Source organism: Pogonomyrmex barbatus, unplaced genomic scaffold, assembly GCF_055798465.1.
Source record: "Pogonomyrmex barbatus isolate J1 unplaced genomic scaffold, ASM5579846v1 scaffold13, whole genome shotgun sequence".
Lineage (NCBI taxonomy): Eukaryota > Metazoa > Arthropoda > Insecta > Hymenoptera > Formicidae > Pogonomyrmex > Pogonomyrmex barbatus.
The window spans coordinates 4869136-4893928 of NW_028297109.1; the positions used below are offsets into that span (position 1 = coordinate 4869136).

At 38.4% G+C, this 24793-nt stretch overlaps 5 protein-coding genes across 15 annotated transcripts; 4 read left to right on the forward strand and 1 right to left on the reverse strand.

The window, feature by feature from the left end:
* Nucleotides 1-127: 127 nt before the first annotated feature.
* On the forward strand, nt 128-9325 carry LOC105425911 (uncharacterized). Of its 3 annotated transcripts, none has more exons than XM_011636912.3 (15): nt 128-256; nt 1753-1890; nt 2385-2581; nt 2749-2890; nt 3077-3173; nt 3286-3480; nt 3830-3982; nt 4075-4351; nt 4445-4723; nt 4820-5027; nt 5256-5443; nt 5530-5822; nt 6534-6767; nt 7499-7681; nt 7754-9325. In XM_011636912.3, the coding sequence occupies exons 2-15, from the start codon at nt 1760-1762 to the stop codon at nt 7910-7912; spliced, it is 2736 nt and encodes a 911-aa protein (XP_011635214.1). In that variant the 5' UTR covers nt 128-256; nt 1753-1759; the 3' UTR covers nt 7913-9325. The 3 variants fall into 3 exon arrangements, with proteins under 3 accessions (XP_011635214.1, XP_011635213.1, XP_011635216.1); XM_011636911.2 differs by having other exon boundaries at nt 173-1379; XM_011636914.2 differs by lacking the exon at nt 6534-6767 and having other exon boundaries at nt 175-1890.
* On the reverse strand, nt 4787-11461 carry CSN6 (COP9 signalosome subunit 6). 4 transcript variants are annotated; one of them, XR_016138326.1, is made up of 7 exons: nt 11012-11461; nt 10359-10642; nt 10077-10242; nt 9798-9991; nt 9572-9716; nt 5481-5977; nt 4787-5046 (listed from the first exon to the last, which is right to left on the reverse strand). XR_016138326.1 is itself a non-coding variant. In XM_089072607.1 (6 exons), exons 1-5 carry the CDS (start codon nt 11229-11231, stop codon nt 9576-9578), a joined length of 1005 nt encoding a protein of 334 aa, XP_088928733.1. In that variant the 5' UTR covers nt 11232-11461; the 3' UTR covers nt 4787-5046; nt 9572-9575. The 4 variants fall into 4 exon arrangements, 3 of the variants coding, with proteins under 3 accessions (XP_088928733.1, XP_011635210.1, XP_011635209.1); XM_089072607.1 differs by lacking the exon at nt 5481-5977; XM_011636908.3 differs by lacking the exons at nt 4787-5046; nt 5481-5977 and adding an exon at nt 7613-7972.
* Nucleotides 11462-12355: 894 nt separating this feature from the next.
* LOC105425912 (uncharacterized) lies at nt 12356-18099 on the forward strand. Of its 3 annotated transcripts, none has more exons than XM_011636916.3 (5): nt 12356-12498; nt 14366-16089; nt 16526-16696; nt 16844-16975; nt 17210-18099. In XM_011636916.3, the coding sequence occupies exons 2-5, from the start codon at nt 14380-14382 to the stop codon at nt 17366-17368; spliced, it is 2172 nt and encodes a 723-aa protein (XP_011635218.2). In that variant the 5' UTR covers nt 12356-12498; nt 14366-14379; the 3' UTR covers nt 17369-18099. The 3 variants fall into 3 exon arrangements, with proteins under 3 accessions (XP_011635218.2, XP_088928724.1, XP_011635219.2); XM_089072598.1 differs by lacking the exon at nt 12356-12498 and adding an exon at nt 12569-12710; XM_011636917.3 differs by lacking the exon at nt 12356-12498 and adding an exon at nt 12827-12968.
* On the forward strand, nt 12881-14121 carry LOC105425927 (phosphatidate cytidylyltransferase, mitochondrial). The gene has a single exon (XM_011636945.2). It carries the CDS (start codon nt 12881-12883, stop codon nt 13982-13984), a length of 1104 nt encoding a protein of 367 aa, XP_011635247.2. The 3' UTR covers nt 13985-14121.
* A 326-nt stretch (nt 18100-18425) lies between the features above and the next one.
* Nucleotides 18426-23312, forward strand: LOC105425914 (E3 ubiquitin-protein ligase RNF13). Of its 4 annotated transcripts, none has more exons than XM_011636919.3 (8): nt 18426-18950; nt 19651-19998; nt 20075-20267; nt 20357-20568; nt 20647-20821; nt 20901-21056; nt 21136-21345; nt 21426-23312. In XM_011636919.3, exons 2-8 carry the CDS (start codon nt 19819-19821, stop codon nt 21647-21649), a joined length of 1350 nt encoding a protein of 449 aa, XP_011635221.1. In that variant the 5' UTR covers nt 18426-18950; nt 19651-19818; the 3' UTR covers nt 21650-23312. The 4 variants fall into 4 exon arrangements, with proteins under 4 accessions (XP_011635221.1, XP_088928726.1, XP_011635222.1 ...); XM_089072600.1 differs by lacking the exon at nt 18426-18950 and adding an exon at nt 18959-19576; XM_011636920.3 differs by lacking the exon at nt 18426-18950 and adding an exon at nt 18959-19568.
* The last annotated feature ends 1481 nt before the right edge of the window (nt 23313-24793 follow it).

Here is a 24793-nt window from a genome sequence, read left to right on the forward strand (position 1 = left end):
AATATTTCGCTTAGTTTCGGAACTCCAAAATACGCAGCTGACGAGCCAGCTTTTTGTCCTGGGTAAGTTTGACCAGGGTAACTTGGTCAATTTTTGACTTACTACACCATATCGCGTCTATATAGAGTTTGGCAGAGCGCCGGCGCCGCTTTCTATAAATAGAGGGTGCGACGCTGACCGCCTCTCGCGGTGGTTAAAGCAGCGACAAGGACGGGACGAGCGTGGTGCTGGTGCACACGAGGGGGAAGACGACGAGGTAGTGGTTACGGACGGCGGCAGTAGTAACGGATAGTAGTTGCGATCGCAGTAGTAACGGTTGCCTACTCGCGCGACCCTTCGGCTCCGCTCCGCTCCGCTTCGTCGCGGCCGCGACGACGATCAATCGAGCCGGCTGGGGAGAGAGAGAGAGAGAGAGAGAGAGCGACGCATTCGCGTGCTCCGGGTCTTCGGAGCTCTTTTCCAAAACACCCTCTCAAAATCTAGAACAGCCGCGCGCCGGCTGGGAGCCGAGACCAAGACGTAAGCGTCGTAAGGAACGCTTTCGCTTTCGTCCCGGAAGAGCTCTGGACTAATTCGAAAGTTTTCGGAGAACATCAAAAAAGAGATACCGCGAGCCGAAGATCCGCGGGGTTTGGATCTCGGCGGCGGCGAAACGCGAAGGGTCTTTCCGTCGCGTGCGTGTGGTCTCCCCCTGACTATGTGCCGGCGTCTCGCGGGCGCGATCAGGACGCCGGGAACGTCGCCGTCGGTGAACGACGTCGTCGCGACGACGGAGCGCAAGACGTGAGACCCGCATTCATACGCGTCAGCTGATCCCGACGTAGGCCTTGGGGAACAAAGGAGGTGATTATGTAAACCGGAGGTTCGCGGCGCTGGAGGTCCGCGGTGGCGGCCGTCGCACGCTCGTCGTCGCCCGTTCCGCCGACGACCGGTGAATTCCCTCCCCGGTGAAAGACGGACTAATTATATTCGCCTCGTGGGACGAGGTTACTAACCAGCCAACCCTCCGGCCTGCGCCTGCGTGCGCGACCAGGCGTTTACCTCGAGAGGGAATAAACGAAACGATGAAACGCTTTAGCCTCGCGAGATAAGAGCGACAATTTGATAGAACAAGAGAATTCAGAACTTTCCACGTCCATTTCTTTAGACATTTGAAAAACCAAGAGATCGATAATAATAATAAAAAGAGACTTACGAGGAAATCAGAATTTAAGATCTGAAAGCTCTTTGGATTTAATCTTCGGACGTCCGAGAAATAAGAGAAACGAGGATTGAAAGTACAAAGGTTCAAGGGTAACAATTATGTTAGCGTAATTAATAACGCATTAAGCTTCGGCTTGATTACGCTTTGACCGCAGGGAATAATCATAAAACAATCGGTAAGTAAGTCCTGATTGCATCGCGCATGTAAATGCATCGGACGATTGCAGGACGAAGGATTTATGGGACAGGGAGGGGAAACGATTATAACTTCCCTTCTCGGCCTGCTTTATTTTTCGATCGCGCTACTTCGGCGCGTTCATCACGCGTAGCGTTTGACATATCACGCTACGACCATAAATCCAAATCGATCAGCATGTTTTTCAAAGAGTGCCGCCCCGTCGAATGCATGAAAAGGATCGCGTATCGTTTTTAGCTTCCGAGAGATTCGCAAGATACGCGCCAAGGGATGTAACTGATTCGACGAGGGGTCAATCTGCGATATTAATATTCAAACGTTATACATATTAATCTTCTTTCTGTGCCTCGTAGATTCGCAATGGCTCTAGTAATGCTACCATGTGATCTGCCCTGGTGGCCGGCTGTCGTAAAGCAACTGGACAAAGCCGCCTTGGCCAAAACCTCCGAGGATCTAATAGACGCGATGCAACGACTGCATGACATGTGCAAGTACGACTCGAATTACCTTTCGCATGTTGTTTCCATATCCGAAATTTTACCTCTACTTTTGATCTTAGTTTTAAGCTTTTCAGATTCTGCAAAACTTTTATAGAGAGATTTATTTATACATGAATAAACTACTTTGCACTTGAAATAAGTTGAAAACGAACAATTTCCTATTTTGAAGTTTAAAGAATTTTCGACTGTCTTCAATCAAATTTTGCGATTCTAAATAGAAACTGTAGATAATAAATTATACCAAAAGAGATTCATTTTACTGCTTATAGCACAGATAACAAAACAGATCTAAAAATAATTTTGTTGAAATGGTTTAAATAATTACATTAATTAATTTACAATACATATTAAATGAATAATAAAATTGAAATGCAATTAGAATATTAGATCGATGATTAATTATATGTTATTGTACGTAATAAATAATAAAAATTATTCAACTGCACTTGTGCGATTAAAATACGCTGTGCATTTGTTTCATCCAGTATAAGCCTCGATCCCGAGGAAGACGTGCAGGACGCCGACCTATTCTCCATGTTGGGAACCTTCCTAGACAATGAACTCGATCTCGCGGAACGGGAGCAAGTGTTCACGAAGACAATACCGCGAATGGTGGAAAGGGCGAAGGCCTTAAAATCTACGAAACCCCCGCAAGGCTTACACTTCAGTCTCCAGCAGCAAGGTATCTATAAAAAAAAAAAAAAAAAATCCAATATGTCCAACATATTTTGTTGCAAAAATATCACGGTATAAAAAAATATTCCGCTGTTAAAGTATTTTAAATAGTCTTGCGACTGAAAACTACAAGATTATAATCGTTTTCGATGACACTCAATTTATTTTATGCAGGTGACAGCGTCGAGTACAGCTACGCCTTCGTCTCCTCTTTAATCGCGAACGCGTTCTTCTCGACGTATCCGAAGAGAACCGCGAAAACTCACCCTACGTTGCGCGATTTTAACTTTACAAATTTCTTCAAACACCTCCACAAGTAAGTGATCCCTGTGCAGACAAGAGAATGCATTAAGAAATTATTTTTTTTTTTTACCAAAGAAAAAACAATAGAATTCATAATATATACCCAGAGCAGTGTCAAAGAGTAGTCTATGTGTTCTTAATTCAAAAAATGGAAAAGAGAAACGATAAATGCTTCAAATGCTTTATTATTCTTTTCTAGAAACGCACAAAAAGCCAAACTCAGAAGCATCTTTCATTATTATAATTATCTCGAGACGGAACATGCATTCGACGGTCGTCTAATAATTTCTAGACAGGTACGTGATTTAAAATTAAAATTTCATTACTTTAGATTTCAAATTTATTATTAATTTATCTTCATTCTTTTTTTTAACAAAGTGCAACATATCAAAAGCTTTTAATTTATAGGTGATGACATCTAAGCAGTGGCTGACTATCGAAGACTGGCTGGAAAGTAACGTACCTCTTTGTCCGTTAACGATACGTCACGAGGGACGATTGGAAAGGGTTGAAGCGGAATCAAAAGTACTGCAAGTTTGTTTCGTGAACGCTAAAATTGGCGGCGGTGTGCTCGATGGCGACGTCACGCAGGAGACTGTACACGTAACTAATTAGGAAAAATTCTAATTCTAATGCATATACGTTAAAAAAAATTTTTAATTACACGTTCAGTGCATTTAAAACTCAGAGGAAAGAGATAAGCACAGATTGCTTCGATTATACGAATTGTAATAAATCTTAATATATTGATATATATATATATATAATTAAAAGTCAATCTTGAAAGTCAATCTTGCCATGAAAAGATCGGTTTTGCTAAAAATTTAAGCTCTGAAAATACTTTTTAGTTTAACAAAAATGTTTTTCTTTCATATAGATATGTATGTATATGTGTTGTAAACTGTTCATGTCGAATCGAAGTAGATTGCAAATCTGGACTTTTTTTTTTTAGGTGGCGACGCATCCGGAGATGCTCGCCGCGATACTGTCGGTCGAGGCCTTAGAAGACAACGAAGTACTAATAATCGAGGGCGTCAGGCACATGTCGAGGATAAACGATCCCCGGCATAAAGCGATATTCGAGAGTATCTCGAAGCCGAACGTGGTGAGTTTAAGCGCGGGATCTCGGACTCGCGCTTGGATTTTCACGATACTCGCGATGGGAAGGCAAACAATCGTACAGTTTTCCGAGCACAGGTAACGGTCTGCTGCATAGATCCCGAGGATTACTCGCGACTGCCGTTGACGCAGTTCGAGGAGGACAACATCTTGAGGGAGATGAACAAGTCGCTGCTGGGATTCCGCCAGCGGCACGTGCCCAGCAGCCCCACGGACCCGATCAAGGCCGAGCCGGAAGCGGAAGTTGGACTGGGCTCGCGCAGACTGTCGCCGATCGGCGAGAGCTTCAGCAGCACTCCGCCGGAAACGGAGGGCGAGGACAGGATCTTCGCGGCGGGCAACAATTCCAAGACAGGTGGGAGACGCGGCAGGCACGTAATTCGCGCGATTTGCTCGAATCAGCCCCTTTCGCCCCCCGTCTACGATCTCCGTTTTCTTTCCCGGGCAGACAAGCAGCCTACGCGCGACGAGCGTCGCAGATTGGAGAACGCGACATTGGAGGCGCGTAGCAGGCCTAATGGTAAATCGATGAGACCGCCGAGTCCTCACAAGGTATGCAAGGACGCGAGTTGTACGAACCGAAGGAACAGATTCATCGTGCTCGGATCTAGCGGCGAGGTTCTACCGGTGACACGACAGCTCGGGCAAATGTCGGTCTACAGCAGCTGCAACAGTCAGAGTACGGATAGTTTTCACAGCGCTAAGGAGACCATCGACGAGGAACCTGGTACGTAATACGATAAAATAACCCTGAAATAAATTGAAAGAGAGAAAGAGGAAAAAAAAGGAAGAAAAATAACCGTGTTTTATTAATGATTTTCAGAAGAGGAAGAGCAAAAGATGACTAAACGTTACAGCGCGCAATTAGATACGCCGGAAAGAAGAGGAACTTTTGCACAACGACTGAAAGATGCCCTTAAACGAGAGAGTACGGCGACCGGAGTGACTTCCTCGAATACCTCCTCCGGCGAGAGCAGTTATGCCGTTGGTATAAGCGTTAGTGGTAGCCACGTCGGTGATCAAGACATCAAGTAAGTCGAAGAAACATATCTGGAAAAAGTACGAAAGAAATCATTTTGCTGAAATATCTAAAAATTTGACCGGATTTGACAGATTTGAAAATAATTTTGTTTTGGATCATCAAAATAATTATGACATTCAAATTGATCGCTAGAAAATAAAAAATTACTAATATATAATATATTAATGTAAAATATATACAGTCTATCATTTAGATTGATCTTTATCAAATATTGCAGGGTGAAAAGAGGAGGTTCGAGAGGTTTCGTTTTGAGGGACGAGACGGTGGATGAGGAATTTCTGAAGGAGTCTTTAGAAGCAGAGCAAAAATGGCTGGGCCGATTCCGACAAAGTCAGGGGCCTATGTTTCAGAGGAAAGACACAAGCGCGAGTAGCAAGTACAGTTTCAGCACCGAGTACAATTCTGGCGAGTATTCGAGAACAGCATTCGTTCATATACTTACCCGTGAGACAAATAAACTGACAAGTTTATTTAAATTTTCACGAGTGCAGATTTTTGTTCCGAGCTGGAGGAAGTTTACGAGCAATTATCAAAGTGGCTGGACGATCCGATAGTTGCGGACGAGAGCCGGGAATTGGACGCGAGAGATCGAGCGGTAGTGCGATTCGCCGGTTCGCTTCTGAAACGCGCGTTAAGCGAATCGTTCGCCGGCGTGCCGGTTCAGGAAGGTGAACCGCAACCATTCATCGATGCAAACGACGTAAATCAGCAGCACAAGCTGGCCTTAGCCGTGAGGAGCCTCAGCTTGGAGCTCGCTCGGCAGAAAAATCGGAGACAACAATCAGTAAGAAAGAAGTTTCATCAAATATGTTAAATCTTCGCGAAATAATTGAATTAGGAAAAAAAATTCAACTTTTCTGTTTCTCCGCGATAAAATTCACTGTGCAGAAATTCACTTTGCAGAACTAATTGTGAACGCGCCCGTGATTTTTTTGGTTCCTGAAAGGAAGTATTCGAGATATGCATTGTACATAATTATAACAAATTAAAGCTTAACTATCTCCTTTTAGAGCCACAGAGTAAACTTAATAGTAGCTTCTAGTAATTTCTTAATCCGCGTTAAAGATACACTTACAGTACAATAAAGGCATACAGATATACTCTGAAAACCTAGTTACACGCCAAAAACAGTTTTGCTCAAGCGTCTAATTTGGCTAGATATAGATCTGAAAATAATTTTGTTGAGCTATCAAAATTATTAAATAGGGCGTTTAAATATGATGATAATATTACAAATCTCTTTTATGTTTTAGCAACTAATTTGAACGTCCTATATTGTTATTCTGAAGGCCCAAAAGAATTATTTCTAGATTTGTGTATGGTCACATTTTTAGACACTTCAGCAAAATTTTTTCCATTAAGCAGTAAGATGGAATGAGAGACAGTCTTGACAGTCAGGGGATTGATTCGATCGTGAAGCTATTCTCTAACGTAGAATAATCGGTAAATGAAAAGTTACGAGTTTAGGCTACAGGCAGCCGGAAATGCTATACAGGTGTCTGAGTCCGAAGATGTAGATTGTTACGAAGACGCTTCGTGCGAGATGGTAAGAGAGACGAAAGACGTCCAACGTAGGAAACTTTGGGCTGTCACGCTCACGTCAGAAGTATTCCAAACGTTGATCGATGATCATACGACCGTACGTCTATCCACACCGCCTATGTTCGAATCGGAACAGACGACGAGCGAGCGTGAGACGCGCGAAGCGAGCACACTCAGGGTCTCGGAGGTGATTCTGATGACTTGACCGCATCATGTGTGTAATCGCAATGCATGAGATAGCAACTATGTTCGAACACTTGAAAATCGCTTGGAGAAAAAACACCTTCTGTGGCTTGGGACTCTTTGGCGAGATGAAATCCTGACGAGGCTAAAATCGTTTCGAATTTTTTATATCTAATTCTATATGAATTAATTTTCATCTCGGTTTAACTTACTCTTTTTCTTTTTTTTTTTTTTTTTAGTTTTTTGCAAAAGATAAAGAGTAAATGAAATCAAGATTAAAATTAATAGATATTGAAAAATGGACATTTTCTCCATTTTCTCTCTCTTTTTCTCGACCTGATGCATGACACACGGACTGAGATCAACATCTTCAAGATCCTTATAACTAATACATTCATCTGTCTCTCAGTCTATCTGATTTACAGTTCTTCACTTACACACATTTCTCGCTTCGTTTCATTTGTTATTAACCATTCGGACGAACGTATTGTTTGTATTTATTTTTGTTTCTCTATTGTTATGATAAAAGGCAGAATAATTTTCTATGTAAACTAAAACAATAATAATCATTTAGCTTTTCATGTTTCATATACCTCTAAAAATTTTAATGACATCCGATAATTAAGTCCCCAGTTAGTAAGAACTTGAAATCTTTACTAATTACGTTTACCGTATCAGGAAAGAGATCGGTGTATACAAAATAATTTATAATAGATTATCTCATCATGTGCGTAGTTGCCGCGCGAGAACAGCCCTCAAGGAGGAGGTTTATTGCCTGTGGCTACCGGCAATTGGGGATGCGGGACTAGATTGAAAGGCGATCCGCAATTGAAGCTCGTTATTCAATGGCTCGCTTCTTCCTTGGCAGGCACGCCAAGATTAATTTATTACACTTCTGGCAATCCCAATCTATCTAAGGTAAAAATAAAAAACGACGCCAATTATTTATTGCCTGACTTTTCACTGCTCTAACTGTAATTCACATTTCAGTTGGACACCGTGAGCAGAGTTTTGATAGATAGACGTTGGTCGGTGGGCGACTTGGCCGCCGCGACGCTGCGATACGCTATGCAGACGATCGAGGAACGGGCGGAAGGAAGGAACAACCTCTTCGAGGAGATCATCGGTATGGACAAATCGAGTCCTTAGCCCGATTCGATGCTGTCCGTTCTGGTGGACGTGCTGGCTACCATGATCGAAGACAGCCTACTAAAAAATTAATCACTAATATATCACTACACTATTCTTCCGTGAGAGGAACAAAAAGGAAAAAAAAAAAAAAAACACGAACGGGTATTCGATTGTAGTTAAATGCAAGATCGAGAACTAATTCGTACAAGCGTAGTCTCTAGATAAAACGCGTTATACGAATTTTATGTTGGCGAAAGGGAGGTTTCTCAGTCTTCTTTTCCTTCGTTTCAACTATGTACTATTCTCGTCTAGCATATCAAAATGATATCAGGAAAATTCGCACAATTCATTGTACAAGGCAATATATCAAATAGGAAAAAAATTATATAGATGTAGCCGTTGCGATATTTTCTAGTCTGTGTACGTAGTGTATCGTGTTGTCAAGTCAAATTGTAAGAATTTAAGAATCATCCGCGTCAATACATATTTCCGAAAAGCAACGTGGGAAAAAAGAATAGTGTGATATACCGGAAGTTCAGTTGTCATTGTCACGTCGTCGTGAGAGAGCGTGGCAAATTCTGCAATTATACGTAATAACGGTCTAGTCGTGTGCAAGAGGTCAATTCTGGTTTTACTTCGTACAGAACGAGTAACTGAGGTATACAGTTACATGCAATAATTAATGAGGCACAATATACTAAACTATATTTTGTACAATAATATTTTTAAGTCGTTCTATATTTTAAGTCGGAGTATATATATACGTAATATGCGAATAGATTTTTAGAGAAAAACTTTTAGTATTTTATAATAAAATATATATTACTATAGGCAATTTTTTTATGAAACTAAAACTTATGTGTGTACATAAGTTGCTGCTATGGAATCGCAAATTCAGACGTAAAGGATGGGTATTATGGCCTAGTGGAGAAAAAGTATGCTTGGTAGTATATAAATCAATTAAAATGAGGTCTTCCATTAAAAGCAAAAACGTGTGAAAGTATTTATCCTATGATTTATATACTCTCGATATATTTCTCATTTTAAGCAATGATAGGAATGTTTCAAAACACATATATATATATATATATATATATATATATATATATATATATATATATATATACACACGATATAAAATGTGCGGAATATATAAAGTATATATTAATAAATTTGTATCACAACATGGAATTTTGTATCTATTCTAAATTGCTTATTTCATGGTGTTTCTAATTTGCGATATCAATTTTATATTTCTCCTTTTCGATATTATAATTTAATGCTCCAAATCGATATTAATGCAAAGCAAAAGATTTTTTGAGATTCATCACAGATTTTTTTTTATTAATATCACACGTTATTGTTAATCAAAAAATGTTAAAACATATCATTTATACAAGACAGCATTTAATAAATATTATTTTTGAATTATATTAACGGATAATATGTATGTTTCGGGTGATTGTTACTCTCTATCATTTGCTATTACACTTTACTTCAAAAAGACTGCTATATAACTTCTTTACTTTTATTTATATTTAATACAACGTATCTCTAGAAGTAATATTCAAACTATCCTTCGATTAAGTTGGCTGTTTAAACTTTAATCCTGAGTTTGATACTTAATTATCTAAGAAGTAAAAAAAGACGTGTATAAAAACAATATATTCTATTTACATAGTCAGAAGAAAAGACTTCGTAGACGTCGTCCCACGCCTTGTCTATCGTATAGGATGTTAAATTTGTTTACAAATTGATTTATATTATTACAGCCTTTAGTTATAATACCGAGATACGTCATCAATCCGAAATCATTGCATTGCTGAAAACACAAAAACAAACATCAATATAATTATATTCTTGACGTACCTTTTATAACGCATATATCAATATGCATACTAACATTATAAAAGTCAGCCTTAAATTTCGGATTATTCAGAACAGGCAGTCGGTGACTCAAAGAACAAGCTGCTCGAAGAACTTCATGATTCCCTTTCAATTCTCCATTCTGAACTGCTTGCACATATCTTAGAACGAGTTTCACTCGCGCGTGCAACATTTTAATGGCGCTGTGTTGTGCCGTTAAATGTTCAGCCACTAAAATCAGATATTTAGTTAATTTATTGTCAATTCTAACAGTTTTTTAAAATACAAAAATTATCTAAACTTATCTATCACTCACCTACTGAACATTCGCCTTGATCGTTGTTACACATCCTTTGTACGTGATCGACTCCAATTCTTTCAGCTTCTTCAGTGGCTAATGTGTAAGTTAACGGAACAAATAACATGGTAGCTTCACCGTTAACCAAGTCGATTACTGATTCATACATAGAGACAGATAAATGCTGTAACAACCAAATTATTCTTTAACATGTCATCCTTCAATTCTTTAAAAAATATAAAAATAGTAAATAAAAAAAAAAATAAAATACTTTTCACATAAATATATTTCAATATATACCTCTGTATTTTTTGGTCTTGGATCTAGTTTCAATAATACAGGACTTTCATTTATCTCACAGAGTTGTTTGTGCACTCTGATATCTTTCTCAGTAGGCATATCACCAGTGGTATACCAACCCAAAAAATCCATTTCACTGAAGACTTGTTTAAACTGTTCTTCCTTTGTATTATAATAATCCCTATCAATTATGACATCATCACCAATACATGTAAACAGGAGTTCAAAGGAATTCATGATCTCTATGTTGCGACCCTTCTGTTTACCAATCAGAGCACCATAGACTGAAAATATATTATCATCACACTGTAATGCTAATAAGCCTTCTATCATTACAAGTCAAATTTAATAAATTTATAACTAAACAATCTCTAGAAATATCTCAATCTCTATGTATTAAAGCTAATGACACATAGAAAAATATAAGCTTTATCAATAAGTGAATTATAAAGGTTAATTATAACAAAATATGTAAAATTATCATTTTAAAATTCTTAATTTTAATTAATCAATTTGCTTAAGTTTTACTACATATATTTTTCTATTTCTATACTGTTCAGCCTAATATGTGTCAAATTGTAAAATTTATATAATTCTTAACATATAGTTTAAAATGCGAGTGCCCCTCTGGGGTTAATCGGAAAAAATCTTACCCAACTGATCGCTGCCTTCCTGAGCTCTGAGCCTGGTCCAGTGCTCGCTGACGTTCATGATCACCAGCGGATGCAGGCTAATAGACACGGAACCGATGGTACCCGAAGAAGCCATGACCTTGACACTCCCGGACACCCTGGGATTCCTCTCGGAGGTGTCCTCGTCGATCTCCATCGCCGTCGGCTCGTTTGTATTCTCCTCAGGCACGTCGACCTCCATGTCGCCTCCCGGTCGGCCGCGTTCTCGCTCCTTTATTTCCTCGCTGACCTCGCCTAATTCGCGGAAATACCAACGCGGAAATTCAGACAACAGAGAGGAACGGTAGTGCCGTGAGAGAACTAACGTGAATCTCTCGGAAGTCACGGAAAGATCTACCGTGCGACGACCAGCCTGATCTAAAATCCGACGAGGACGGTCTTCGCGTCGATTCTTTCTCGCAAAGGAAAAAAGTCGCGTCGCGTCGAGAACGAGAAGTCGATATCTCGAAATGCGTATCGACTATTCAGCAAGATTTCCAAGGATGCATTTACATTCACAGAAACGAAAGTAAAAAATTTGCAGGGCATAATTAATAAAAAAATTGCTTTTCCGCGTTTCTGCTTTTGTATTAAAAGTATTAGAAAAACAGAATGCGAAAAAGCAGAATTAAAACCTCGACATAATGACAAGAAATAATTAACAAGAAATTAAAAATGAAAAATTAAAAATAGAGAATGTAAAATTTTTAAAATATTTTTCAATAAAACATGTGCGATTAAACGGACTTGTCAAATATAACGAAAAAAGAAATTTCCTTTTTTTCTTCGATAATCAATAAATAACCATAATCTAGAATTGAATTGCTGTTTTTAATTATCAAAGCAAAAGAGAGCTTTCCGATATTTTTTATGGATGTGTTTTAACGACGGCAAAAGTCGTTTTATTAAATAATATTTCCATTTTAAGATACTTCGCGAGAATCTTTATCGTACGTATTTCGTCGCTTTCTGACGTCATCAACGATAGCGATGTTCACAATTCCGGAAGTTCGTATCCTTAAGGGCGTTCACAACATACCAGGTCCCCTACGTTTCCTACGCGAGGCGCAGAGCTCCGGAATTTCTAGATCAGTGTGTCGTGTTTAAAGGGCAAACGATACGCTTCGTCACGAGAGCAATCGAGCGATTCAATTTATATACATGTATAATGGCGCGTTACCCTTTTTCTCACTTGCGTCTGGTTAAGTGAGTCCTCACGTTACATCCAAATTGAGGCCCCGTTGCTTCGAAGAGGAAGACTGAAAATCACACGCATCATCACAGTATCTCGTGATACGTGACACGTATGTGAACGTAAGCAGGCGTTCCTGCGTGCGCGTGTACGGTACACGTCGAAAAATTCCTGATCCAACTACGATCAGTTCGGGCTAAGCTCCATCCTCAGGAACTGTCCCGGGAACTGTCTCGGTTAGTCCTCTTGGAAAAAGGAGATTTTCGTTTCTATACTGGTGAGTAAAACGTGAAAGCGAGCTATTCACGGGTTGCGTTTCTAGGTTAAGCGGGTGATCGTGCTAGGGAAACGCGGGGTTGATTGCGACGATTAATTGGCGATCGCTCGGCACCTGCAGGACAGGAGACGCATGCTGGAGACGCATGGGAATTGTCGCTCGTCCTCAACGTACCTTCCTCTAACCGACCGACTCCAGCGTCGATCTTCATGGTGCGAATTGTAACATCATCCTGGTTGTAAAGAGTGTGTTCCCAGCAATGAGTTTTACGATATGCGTTAAAATTAGATCAGGCAATGTAAGAGGCTGTGTGAAATTATAGGTGTTGTTGATGCGCATCCCAAGGTATTCGTCGTGTTAGAACTTTTGTTAATTCAGAGCGATGGATAAAGTCACCAAAGTGCCGCAACTGAGGCATTTACTCGGGCAGTTTCCTGGGAATATGAAATTCTGTTTCGCTTATGGATCAGGTGCGTTCAAGCAGGCTAACAACGATGGTGATAACATGCTGGATCTTATATTTGTTGTACGCAATGCTAACAAATGGCATACGGAAAATCTAATGAGCAATCCTAAGCACTACGCCCAACCATTGAAATTCCTTGGCTCTAAAGTAATTACCAAGATCCAAGAAGGGTCAGGTGCTAAGATATTTTACAATACCCTGGTGAGAACAAATCAGGGTCAACTCATTAAGTATGGTGTGATGTCGGAGGTTTCATTGGTAGAGGATTTATTAGATTGGAACAATCTGTATTTGGCAGGAAGACTGCATAAACCGGTTAAAGTATTGGTGGAACCAGACGAGAATTCTCAATTGCGCACCGCTCTGGTGCAGAATTTACATTCGGCCGTGCATGCAGCTCTGTTGTTGCTACCCGAGCATTTCACAGAGATTGACTTTTTCAAGAGAGTTACCAGTCTATCCTACCACGGTGACTTTCGAATGATTTTCGGCGAGAATAAAGATAAAATCAGTAACATAGTGTTGCCGCAATTACATCATTTCAAGAAATTGTACGAACCGATTTTGAAACATTTTGACAATTATGTAGATATTCCAAAATCAGATCACATGGCTGTGACGTGTCATCAGGACACTAGTCCGGCGACTAAAGTTCATCATTTGAATCATTTGCCCAGAACGCCGCAGATTAAATTAGTCAGGGCGTGGTCCCATGGACCAAGATCGAAAGACACGGAGGATTGCTTACGCGCGATAGCACACGATCCGGAATGTTACGAGATATTGGAACAATGCTTGAAAGAAATTGTTTGGAGATCCAGCATAACGCAAAGCCTAAAAGGAATCATAACCGCGGGACTCATAAAGTCCGTTAAATATAGCGGTGCCAAGATAATTAAAATGTTACAATCGAATCCCCCGAACAATATCTTACCTGAGCCTTCGAATAAGATCAATAAAATCGTTGAGCCTGTTATAAAGAAGACAGAGTTTAAAAATGCTGAGAAGCGCGTCGAGTAGTAGCTGTACTTTTAGAAAAAGCAGAAATTTTGTTCTAATATATATACATATACTAATATATATATATATACATACATTTGTAAATTCTTATACGAAGCCTGTATCACAAATAAAGTGGAGATAGTCGCAATCAACAATGTAACATTTTATTTATAGGTATATTTGATACCTTCAATTTGTGGTATACGCTCGTAAAACAATATAGTTATTTATTTTTTTTTATTTGGTTTCGTTTTTTTTATCAAGATAGATTGAAATATTGGCTGCTGGAATGTATTATCTGATACCGCGCATAAATTCAGGAGATGTTATATATAGTTATTTATATATCTGTTACGTATATTAAAAATTCAACTTATAATAGTTTTATCATACTTTCAGCATGTAAGTAGACTATGACAGCGATGGATTCCGATTCTGAGAGTCAAGATAGCGATGACGGACGGCGATTTCGTTTCGAGGCTACGCGCAAGGATCCGATCGTGCCTGTGGATATCACAGATCGCATAAAATCGCCTAAGAAGCACAGGTCATCTCGCAACGAAAACTATCGAGATCGGAAGGAACGTTCTAAACACGAAAGCAATAGCAAAACGGATGACAGAGATTTTAGATACTCCGCGAAACATTCGAGGCATGAGTCGAGGAACTCGAGGCAGGAGGATAACAAAAATTTGCACAAGGATTATAAGGAAGATAGGGACGCATCCGCTGGATCCGCCACGAATGACAGAGGCTCTAGAAATTCTAATGGGAGCGATGTAAAGGAAAGATTGCGTGACTCGAAACGACAATTCGACAAAGATCGAAACGTCCATCGGGCGCAACGATCGCAAGAACATTCGTACGAGAGAAACTATCATGATGAGCGAGGATCAAGCGACAAGTACAGAAGTCGATATCACGAAAGATACAAACATCGTTCTCGTGACAGGAGTCGGGACAGATCTTATCAGTCGAGTAGAGCCAAATTCTCGAACGACGATCATCGATCTCGAGAAGATCACGGGAGATACGAATCCTCTAAGAAAATATCTGCGAAAGAGAACAAGTCGCAGAATTCAAGGGAACATTCCTCGCCTAAGAATACTGAGCGAGAGCGCAGTCACAGTGAGACTCGTTCGAGCGAAAATGCTAAACAGGATTCTATAGAGGCTCAAAAGGGCTTAGATCTATCACAATTTGACGTTCTCTCAGAGACCGATGAGAACATGTCCGATGGCCGGAATTCGAGGAGCCGAACGTCATCTCCGCACTCGCATAAGATCAAATTGAAAAGGCACTCTGAAATCCGGTCAGAGAGTCGTGCAACAAAACGAGAAAACGACGACGGAGCCAACGAGAGAGAACGGTGGGCGGAATTTAAGGTAAAAAGAAGGAGCCACGATCCGGCATCTAGTTCTAATAATAATAATCCTAGTGCCGTTTCAGATTCCTTATTCGGTTCCGCAACATCCACAACGCTTTTGGTAACGAGAGAGATTTATATGGACTCTGAGAGAAAAAAATCTGAGTATCGTGAAGAGGAGAGAGTGCTTACTCGTGACAGTGTTGAATATTCGAGCTTGGAAGAAAAATATTCGCGTATTCCTAATATTACTTTAGATGAGACACGATTGTCGGAAGAAAGTATGGAACAAATTGGATCCACGTATGGTCCACTTTTACCGCCAGGGTTTGTATCTAATACATCCGACACTGACGAACTCGATTCGAAGACGTCAAATATAAACGACGAAAATAAACTTAATGACGAAGTCGATAAAGAACAAGTGAATTTTATTGGACCTTGCTTGCCACCTCGATTAAACGAGCGTCGAAGCGTGGAGCAAGAAGACGCGGCGGAAGCAGACGCCGTTTTTGGACCAGCACTGCCACCACATTTGTTACAACAAGAAAACGATTCACGGGACAGAATTATCGGACCTGTACTACCGAGTATTGCGAAATCGCGTGACGAAGATTTTACCGCATCCCCGAAATCTGACGACGATTGTGCGATTGGTCCCCTACCTGTGGATCATCCAGCTTTGAAAACTAGTCTCGTACACGAACAGTTAGATTTAAGAGCACAAAGGATTAGAGACGAAAAATATCCGGAAGAGGTAAAGCAAATTATTTCTTTCCTTACTTTTTCGAATCTCCGTTTGTAATGTCAACAATTATACAATTGTAAAATTTATTAATAATTTTATCATTTAATTAACGATTTCAGCTTTTATTCTCATCCTCGCGGTTTGTATTACAATGAAGTTTTCTGTTTAAAACGCCGAGTTTTTAATTTAAAATAAATATTTTATCGCACAATTTATTATAGAATCTTGGTTCTCGGAACAAATTATTTTCGTTTCTTTACAATTTCTAATTCTTCCAATCTGTATATTGAAAAATATATTGGGTGAGAAATTTAGTTTATGTGAGTCGATTGTTTTCATATGGAAGTTATGTTATCGTGACGATTCGTTTCCTATCCAGCAATAAATCATTTGTATTATGAATTATTAATTTCATTGAGGAGAAAGAAAAGACTTCGTATTTCAGATTGATCTCGGAAGTAAACGCGAAGAATGGATGACCGAGTTACCTCCTGCTCAAGCTGCTAATCTTGGATTAGGCCCACGCAAATTCAAACTTCGAGATGGCCCAGATATGTCAGATAGATCATGCTGGACCGACACGCCAGTACAAAAAGCTCAGAAGCAAAGAGACTCGGTAAATATATAAAGATGTGCTCTGTTGTGCATTTCTATTTTAAACTATAAGTGCATTTCTATTTTAACTATAAGGCACTTTATTTGTATTATTAGAAGTTTTAAAATTTTGTATATTAATGTTATACTCATCATGTCATCTTTTTAGGAAGCAAGAAAATTTAGAGAACCAGATAATAAACATGTAAATGAATTTCACAAGAAAGAAGCACATAAAAGTGAAAGGCACGAGAAGTCGCTATTAGAAATGCATCAAAGTAAAATTGCCAAGAAAAAGAAGGTAATTTTATTTGCTATTTTGAAGTTATGATGACAGAGAAAAAGAAATAAAAAAAGAATTTAAATAATTTAATTTATAGTCTTAAATATCTTATTGTTAAATATTAATGAAGTAATGTGTTATAATATTAATTTTGGCCATACCTTTTGTTTTTTATCCTTGATTGATGTATCGACTTAGTTATTTCCACATATTTATTTTCATATATTTACTGCATTATATCTAATTTTTCAGAAAGAAGAAAACGAAGCAAAACGAACTGGAGTATCAACAAGAAGACCATTTGATAGAGACATTGATTTGCAAGTTAATCGATTTGATCAGGCGCAAAAGAAGACTATTTTGATGAAAGCGCAGTTGCTTGACGATAGGTTTTCACGCGGACAAATTTAACATTCAGATTCTTATGGGGATAAAATTACAATTATAATTGTAAATAATTGCAAATTGTAAAAGAAATTAGATTCTGTATGAAATACATTTGTTTGCGAGTTAATTGTTTTACTCAGGTGCAAAGAATGATGAAAGTGCAGTTGCTTGATGATAAATTTCTGCGTACAAATTTAACGTTCCAATTTTCGGGGATAAAGTTACGATAATTGTATATAATTACTTTAAAAGAATATAGACTATTAAATGCATCCAGAAATCAGTGGGTATTGAATGTTATTAAAGGTGCCTTGAATTAATCGAGTTCTTGCCACTTTGACTGACAATTACATAAATGTTTTAGCAAGAATGTGCACTGTAGTTTCGTTATATTCGTGCCTTCTAATTGTAATTTTCTACAATGTAAAACAATACTGTCGAAGTCAACTAATTTTCATCCTACCTCGATTTTACCTTCAGCTTCTCAGCTTTTTCGAAACAAATACGTTATTAACGATTGCGTCGTTATTACAAATTTGATTTCATACTTATGTAATATAAATGTGTATTGTTTTAGATAAAATTTTTCCAGCCGTATTTTCTGCACATCAAGTTTCATAATGTGCAAGGCAATGATGTACAAGTTACAATTGGATGAAGATTTTATAAATATTGTATGGTTCGTGGTGTATATAGCATTGTTGTAGCAGGATTTTATATGAAAAATATATATTACAATCCTGCTATAAAGAAAATGTTTTTCATTTAATTAAATGTCAACTTTAGGTCTCCCAAATACATCCAGCTAGAAAAATTTTGTTTGACTCATCTTCCTCCTCACATGTATGCAACTTTAATTTGTTTTTAATTATTTAAAAGTTTATTCTACAAAATCAAGATGACAATTTCTAATGCTTCATCCTGTATGATAATAACGTATTTTTTTAATCTATTTAATATAATATTCCAATGAAATGAAATATAAAATAGAGGAAGTGAAATGAAGAAATAAAAAATGAATATAAAGAGTCGCGTGCCGATGCGGTTATCCCTCGCCCACGCACGCACGCGATTGGCTGCGGGTCCTACGCACTTCGCGTGTGTCGATAGTCCATCCATCCGACCATCCGACAGCTCGTTTGATCAGTTTAACGATTTGTAGCCGACTTCTATCCGCGATACCGATCCGATCGATCGATGCTGCGTGAACATCCATCCCGCCGTCGTTCGCTCGCGTCGTCGCCGTTTCTACCTCGCCCCGTCATTTGTTACGAGGAGACCTCCGAACGGGGAATGAGACGCAGCTAACCTCGAAAGCGACGTCGCACTCGTGACAAGGCCCTTCCGTCGCCGCGGTCACGCGAGCAATTCGTCGCTTGTTCAGGAGAAATTCGGGAATTCTTTGGAATTCAGATAAATACTCTAAATTCAAGAGAGAGAGAGAGAGAGAGAACAAAGTGAAGAGAGAAAGAGAGGGGAGGAAAAGAAGAGATTCCCTCCTGGTCAGAACGTCCTTGTCGATGGCCGGTCGAGGATCGTTCGCGAGGATCGCCGAGTGACTGATGGTCGCGTGCGGATGAGAGACAACCTCGTAGACAATCTCGCAGTATGTATCATCTCTCTCTCAGTACCATCTATCAGATTAATTTATTTCCGAGCGCTCGAGATTCGCTCCGTCGTCATCGCCGACGATTATCGCAACGCGACGCAATGCGATGCGAAGATGAGCGAACGTGCCTCATGATCGGCAGTTGCACGCACGAATACACGCACGCGTCCCGCTCGTAGATTCGTACATCGACGTATCGCGTTATCGCGGTCGCTTGCTCGAACAGAGGGGGGGGGGGGGGACAAAACTCGTCAACAGACTCCGTTCGCCGGGTAAAACGATCGTCTCTCTCTTTCTGTCGACGACAGGTGTATTCCTTCCTCCGAGTCCTGACTCGACGTCAGTGTCCCGGCGAGATTTAATTCCTCCCCCTTGTCCCTCCACCTCTACGCTCGCATTGATGCTGGATCGTGGAAGTTGTTGCGCGGAGATTTATTTATGAGTCACGGATAATTTGCTCGCTTTGTCCCTGGGATCTCTCGGAGCGAGCGATCGTAATGTGCTCCAACTTGTGAGATTTGAAATCGTTGAGAACTGACAGGCCGCGCACGTGTTTGTTTACTTTGATTAGATTGGGCGTGTGTATTGTGAATACACTACGTGTGTATTATCGTTGTACGTGTGTAAGAGTCTCATTTAAGAATCTGAGAGAGCTGTGGAGAACCGAGGCTGAGAACTGAACTTTTTCTTTTTCTAGAGTGGCCCGACTGTACTTTTTTTACAATGTACTTTCTGGCTGCGTTACTTGTGCTGTCCACAATATCTGCAAAGTGAATCCAGCAATCATATGATGAAACCCTTGAGCGAAATTACAGGAAGATATTGAACTTGATGTAAAAGTAGATGCTTAGATCAATTTCTCAAAATGCGTCAGTGTTGTTTAAACCATCAGATCCTGCTATGGGTTATATTTCTGATTTTGTATGCTGCATACAGCAGTGCGGATATTTTAGTGTTTTCCGCAGTGGCGAGACATCAGATCGAGGAAGAGTTCCGTGATATGCCAGCCAAGTTTGGGGGCATTATACCGCCGGAGGGCATTAAAGTATAATGGTGTTCCATTTGTTTTATAATTGATTATATATATGCTCATATTTTATTATGTTATTTGATATTATCAGGGTATGGTAGTTTACGCTGATCCCCCTACTGCATGCCACAAGATACAGCCTCCGCCAAACGCAACTGATTACAATGGTAATTGGATAGTGTTAATAAGACGTTATAACTGCAGCTTTGAGATAAAAGTACGAATGGCGCAGGAAGCTGGATATGATGCTGCTATTATACACAATATGAACAGCAATGAATTAGGTAAACTAACCGTGTATGATTGTAATATTACTAAAGTGATCTGCTTCGAAGAAGACATAGCAAAGGAAATGGGAAATATTTTATTCCAGAACCAATGTCAGCAAAGGATCCCGTAGGAATTCTGATACCATCTGTATTTGTTAGCGAAATTACGGGAGTTGTTATTAAAGAAAATTACTTATATGACCAATTATATTTTGTACTGATTAATGACGATCTGCCATTCAATATTAATACCCATTTGCTCTTACCCTTCGCTGTTGTTGTTGGGATATGTTTTCTAATTATAATTATTTTTATGGTAAGTGACAGATGCATCAAAATATTAAACATAATAATTCATTGGTTTTAATATCACAATTACTTATATACTATATAGATTGTTAGATGCATAAAGGATAGAAGGCGACAGCGAAGACACAGATTATCTAGTTCTAGCTTAAAAAAGATTCCTACACACAAGTATACGAAGGGCGATCCATACGAGACTTGTGCCATTTGTTTGGACGATTATGTAGAAGGAGAGAAATTACGAGTTTTACCTTGTGCACACGGTATGTTTTAGTCATGTAACATTTTTTCCGCTAACAAACTATTTGATATCTCGACTAATTATTCGTTTACTAATTTCAGCTTATCATTCTAAATGTATTGACCCATGGTTGACGAAAAATCGAAGGGTTTGTCCTGTCTGTAAAAGGAAGGTTTTTGCAGCTGACGAGCAAGTCGTAACTGACGAGAGCGACTCGGATGATGATACAGCACCTCTTATTCGCGATGGTCACCAAGGTGTGAAAACATTTCTTTTTTTGTGATCGATAAATAAAATACGCATTTGTTATGAATTTGAGGAAAAATGTTCTTCTAGGTACACAAGGGGGAACGTTCACGCGGCAAAGAGAGAATCCTTTTAACAGAGCTAGAAGATCACAGGCCAGACAGGATAATAGTATTTCTAGCGACACTAGCTCCGATTCTGAGCAGTCCTTCGTTACTACCGAGGATAGCGTTAATATTAGTGCTGGTGAACCATCCAACGTCACCGTTTTCATGGTGTCCGATACTCATAGTATAAATGGTGAGATTAACTACTATGTTTTGCATATGTAACCTTGAAAAAAAGTTGCTTGGAACATATTCGTTTTGTTCGATTTATAGGTGAACCACAAGAGTTGGAACGTTCGGTCAGCAGCACTAATCCACACACGGTGAGTTTATACGCGGACCCTCAAGAATTTCCAGCACCTGTTGTTCAAGTCGCATCGGCACGACGCGGGATTATGGGACATTCCGCGATATCGAATTCCGACTATTATGTCGAAACTTCGGATAATACGTCGGTAACGGCCAGTAATTCAAACAGAAATAACATTATTACGTAATGGCCTGACATAGCTGTGACTATCATTATACGTTACGAGTCATTCGTGTTTCACGGAATGATTCTCTCTTTTTTTTCTCTTTCGCGAGGGATAAGTTGATACAATATGGTGCACGGCATGGAGGACAATGAGGATGAATATACATATGATCCGAAAATAGGTAGTATTTTTAATATATATAAAACTATTTTTTTTTTTTTTCAAATAATGATATTACGACTTTGCTTTATGGCAAATACTCTTTTTGCAAATCTAATCTATCAAGTATGTATTTGGCAAATTACGTAATGATACACTATTTATCTTTTCTTATTTTTTTGCAACGAGTATCACTCATAGTGATGCATTATGAAGAGAGATTGGTAATTCTTTTTTTACTTATAATTGTAAACATTCTTTGATAGATATTTTAAATTTTAAATTTGATGATTTGAATTTCACACATGGAATAAAAATTAATGTATAATGAAATGTATATACTAATGTATAATTATTCGATCTGTTTTTTTATATTTTAAAGAGCTATATGTTGCATTATTGTTTGACTCCTTTTAATCCTTAGTCGAAGTCGTTTTCAGTAAATATATACAATATATATTTATAGGTAAGACTGCAATTTCTAGTTCATCATTTAATGAAATATTATTTTGTATATTAGTTTAGAAATTTTGTTTATACTATTTGATTTATATTTTATTACTATTTGATTTATACTTTGATTTGTGATTGAGTTTATACTAAATTGTACTAAATTATACCGCTGTCATTTGGTTATTAAAAAAAAATTAAATATAATGTAATATATATGCCTAAGTTTATAGATAAATTTATGTTAATGGTAAGTGACGAAAGCTGGTGATATTGTAAAGTAACGTACACAGCTCTGTCGCCGACATCAGGTCTGTACATATAAGTATATAACAGTCAAGAGAGACCAAAAAAAAATTACGCAGATTCCTTTTAATGCAGGACATAGGATACTGTGAACTTTCAAGCTTAAAATTGAATCTTTAACCGCGTTAAGTTTTACGGAAAATTTATTGTTATTCAAAGTATATTATGTCAACTAACTATACTGTTTTATATAAAAAAATAGACTAGTACTTATACATATATAACGTGGGCTGTATATAATATGACGTGTCAATAATTACATGTAAATTTCGCTAAAATAATGTGTTTATTCGATTTCTCACTAATAATAGAAATTGAAAATGCGTAATCCTAATAAAGAACCAGCGTATTTAATTTAAATCAAAAGATATCAGCATAACACTAACATATATATTAGTCTCTTGTTTTATTGTAAGATTAACCGATAGATCTGTTCGGATGGAGCATTGAAAATTACGAGAACTCTTGTCGAATCGTGAACAATATTCTGTTGCTCATTTGTATAAACATACGCATGCGTGTGTTTCGATTTCCAAATAAGTAGAAATAATATTCGAACGTATAAAAAATGATTTTGAATAAAGCGAAACGTAAAGTTGTAAAAAGATGTGTAAATAGCAACGGAAAGATTTCATTATGTATAAACAGCATGCGAAAGATATTTTTGTTTTTATAATTGCCAAATCAGGACAAAAAGTATTGCTATTATTATTTAACAATATATAGATATATAGATGTAAAGTACTAATAAAAATGTATTTGTATTTTTTTTTATTGTATCATATAACTTGTTCCAGTTTTGTAAGGTGCGAAAGCATATATCTCCAAATACTTGCTGATAATTGCCATGAAGCGACATATTTGACAGTATAATGGCAAACTATACGAGATCAAAGTTCAAAAAGTTTACAAATTCAAAACTAAATTAAAAAACAGACAAAGCATCAAATCAACGATGTTCAAGGATACAGAAAACGTCAAATTAAAAAATCATTTATTAATATTAGAAAGTATCAAATAGTCATTTTGTGACCATTTTTATTTTTTTAAATTAATATCTTTTTGATATCAAATTTATAGGAGATTTAAAAATTTTTCTAATATTCCATCGAAATAAAGAAAGCAATAAAAATTTAAATTTCTAAATTATATTTTTATTATAAGAAAAGCGATTAATTTAAAAAATAGAAATGGTAAAAAATAATCGCTACTTCGATAATATTTTGGCGTTAAGTCAATCTTTAAAATAAAAAATGCAACCTAAATAAAATCTGTAAAGATTACCAAGAAATTATAGATAAATTCTAATACCTCATAAATCGAATATGAAGTAGAGGTAATCTGTTTTTTTGAAAATCAAAGAGTGCGAATTTTTGGAAGAAAGTGATGATTTTCGAGAGAATGAAATCTACAGATTCTTGAAACGAAGAAACCTACGATAAAAAAGGGAGCTACAGCAATCAAGCAAGCAAATTTCTCAAGCAAATTTCAAGATTGTTTTCGAAAATCGAAACTATCGGCGCAAGTATCGTAGGATCTTCGCAAGTAGCAAGTTAGTCGGGCTTTGAAGAGGACGAGGCATCGATTCGGGGGGGGGGGGGGGGGGGGGAAACGGGAGGGTGGCAGTACCGCCGGCTGTATGTCAAGGAAGATGCGCTAATAGCGGGCTAACACTTTGCAACCAAGAAGATGATGAGTGGTCGCACGTGACGACACAATGCCGCTCGAAGTTCGCGTTTTCGCCTTGTACTTTGCCTCAAAACGTGTACACACGCGACGAGGCAAGAGACAACCGTGCTGTTTTATCAATTCTGTCGTCCCTCACCACTCCACTCGTCATCCCCGACTGGTGAAAAGAGCGAAGGAGAGAAAGAGAGAAAAAGAACACCTCTCTATGTTGCTATCGCAGCAACCCAAACGACTTCGTACTCTCTTTACCTATATTGTCCTCTAGACACGTCGTTCTCTCCCCTCCTTATTTTCACCTGCAATCGCCGTCTCTCGGGCGATCGAAATCATGAATTACGTGAATTTATTGATCTATTGAGAATTATTGATCTGCGAGTAGATCTTTGTGTTTGCAGGGTCGTCGATTCTAATCTCGATCGATACATTGAACAAGGAAAAAATATATACATTTTGAGAACTTGAAATTATTGTTTGTTTGTTCAAGACATGAAATGAATTATGTATTTCGCAAGAGCTGTGAGTGCCGAAGGAGCGAGGAGGAGTAGTGCAAGGGGATGGGGG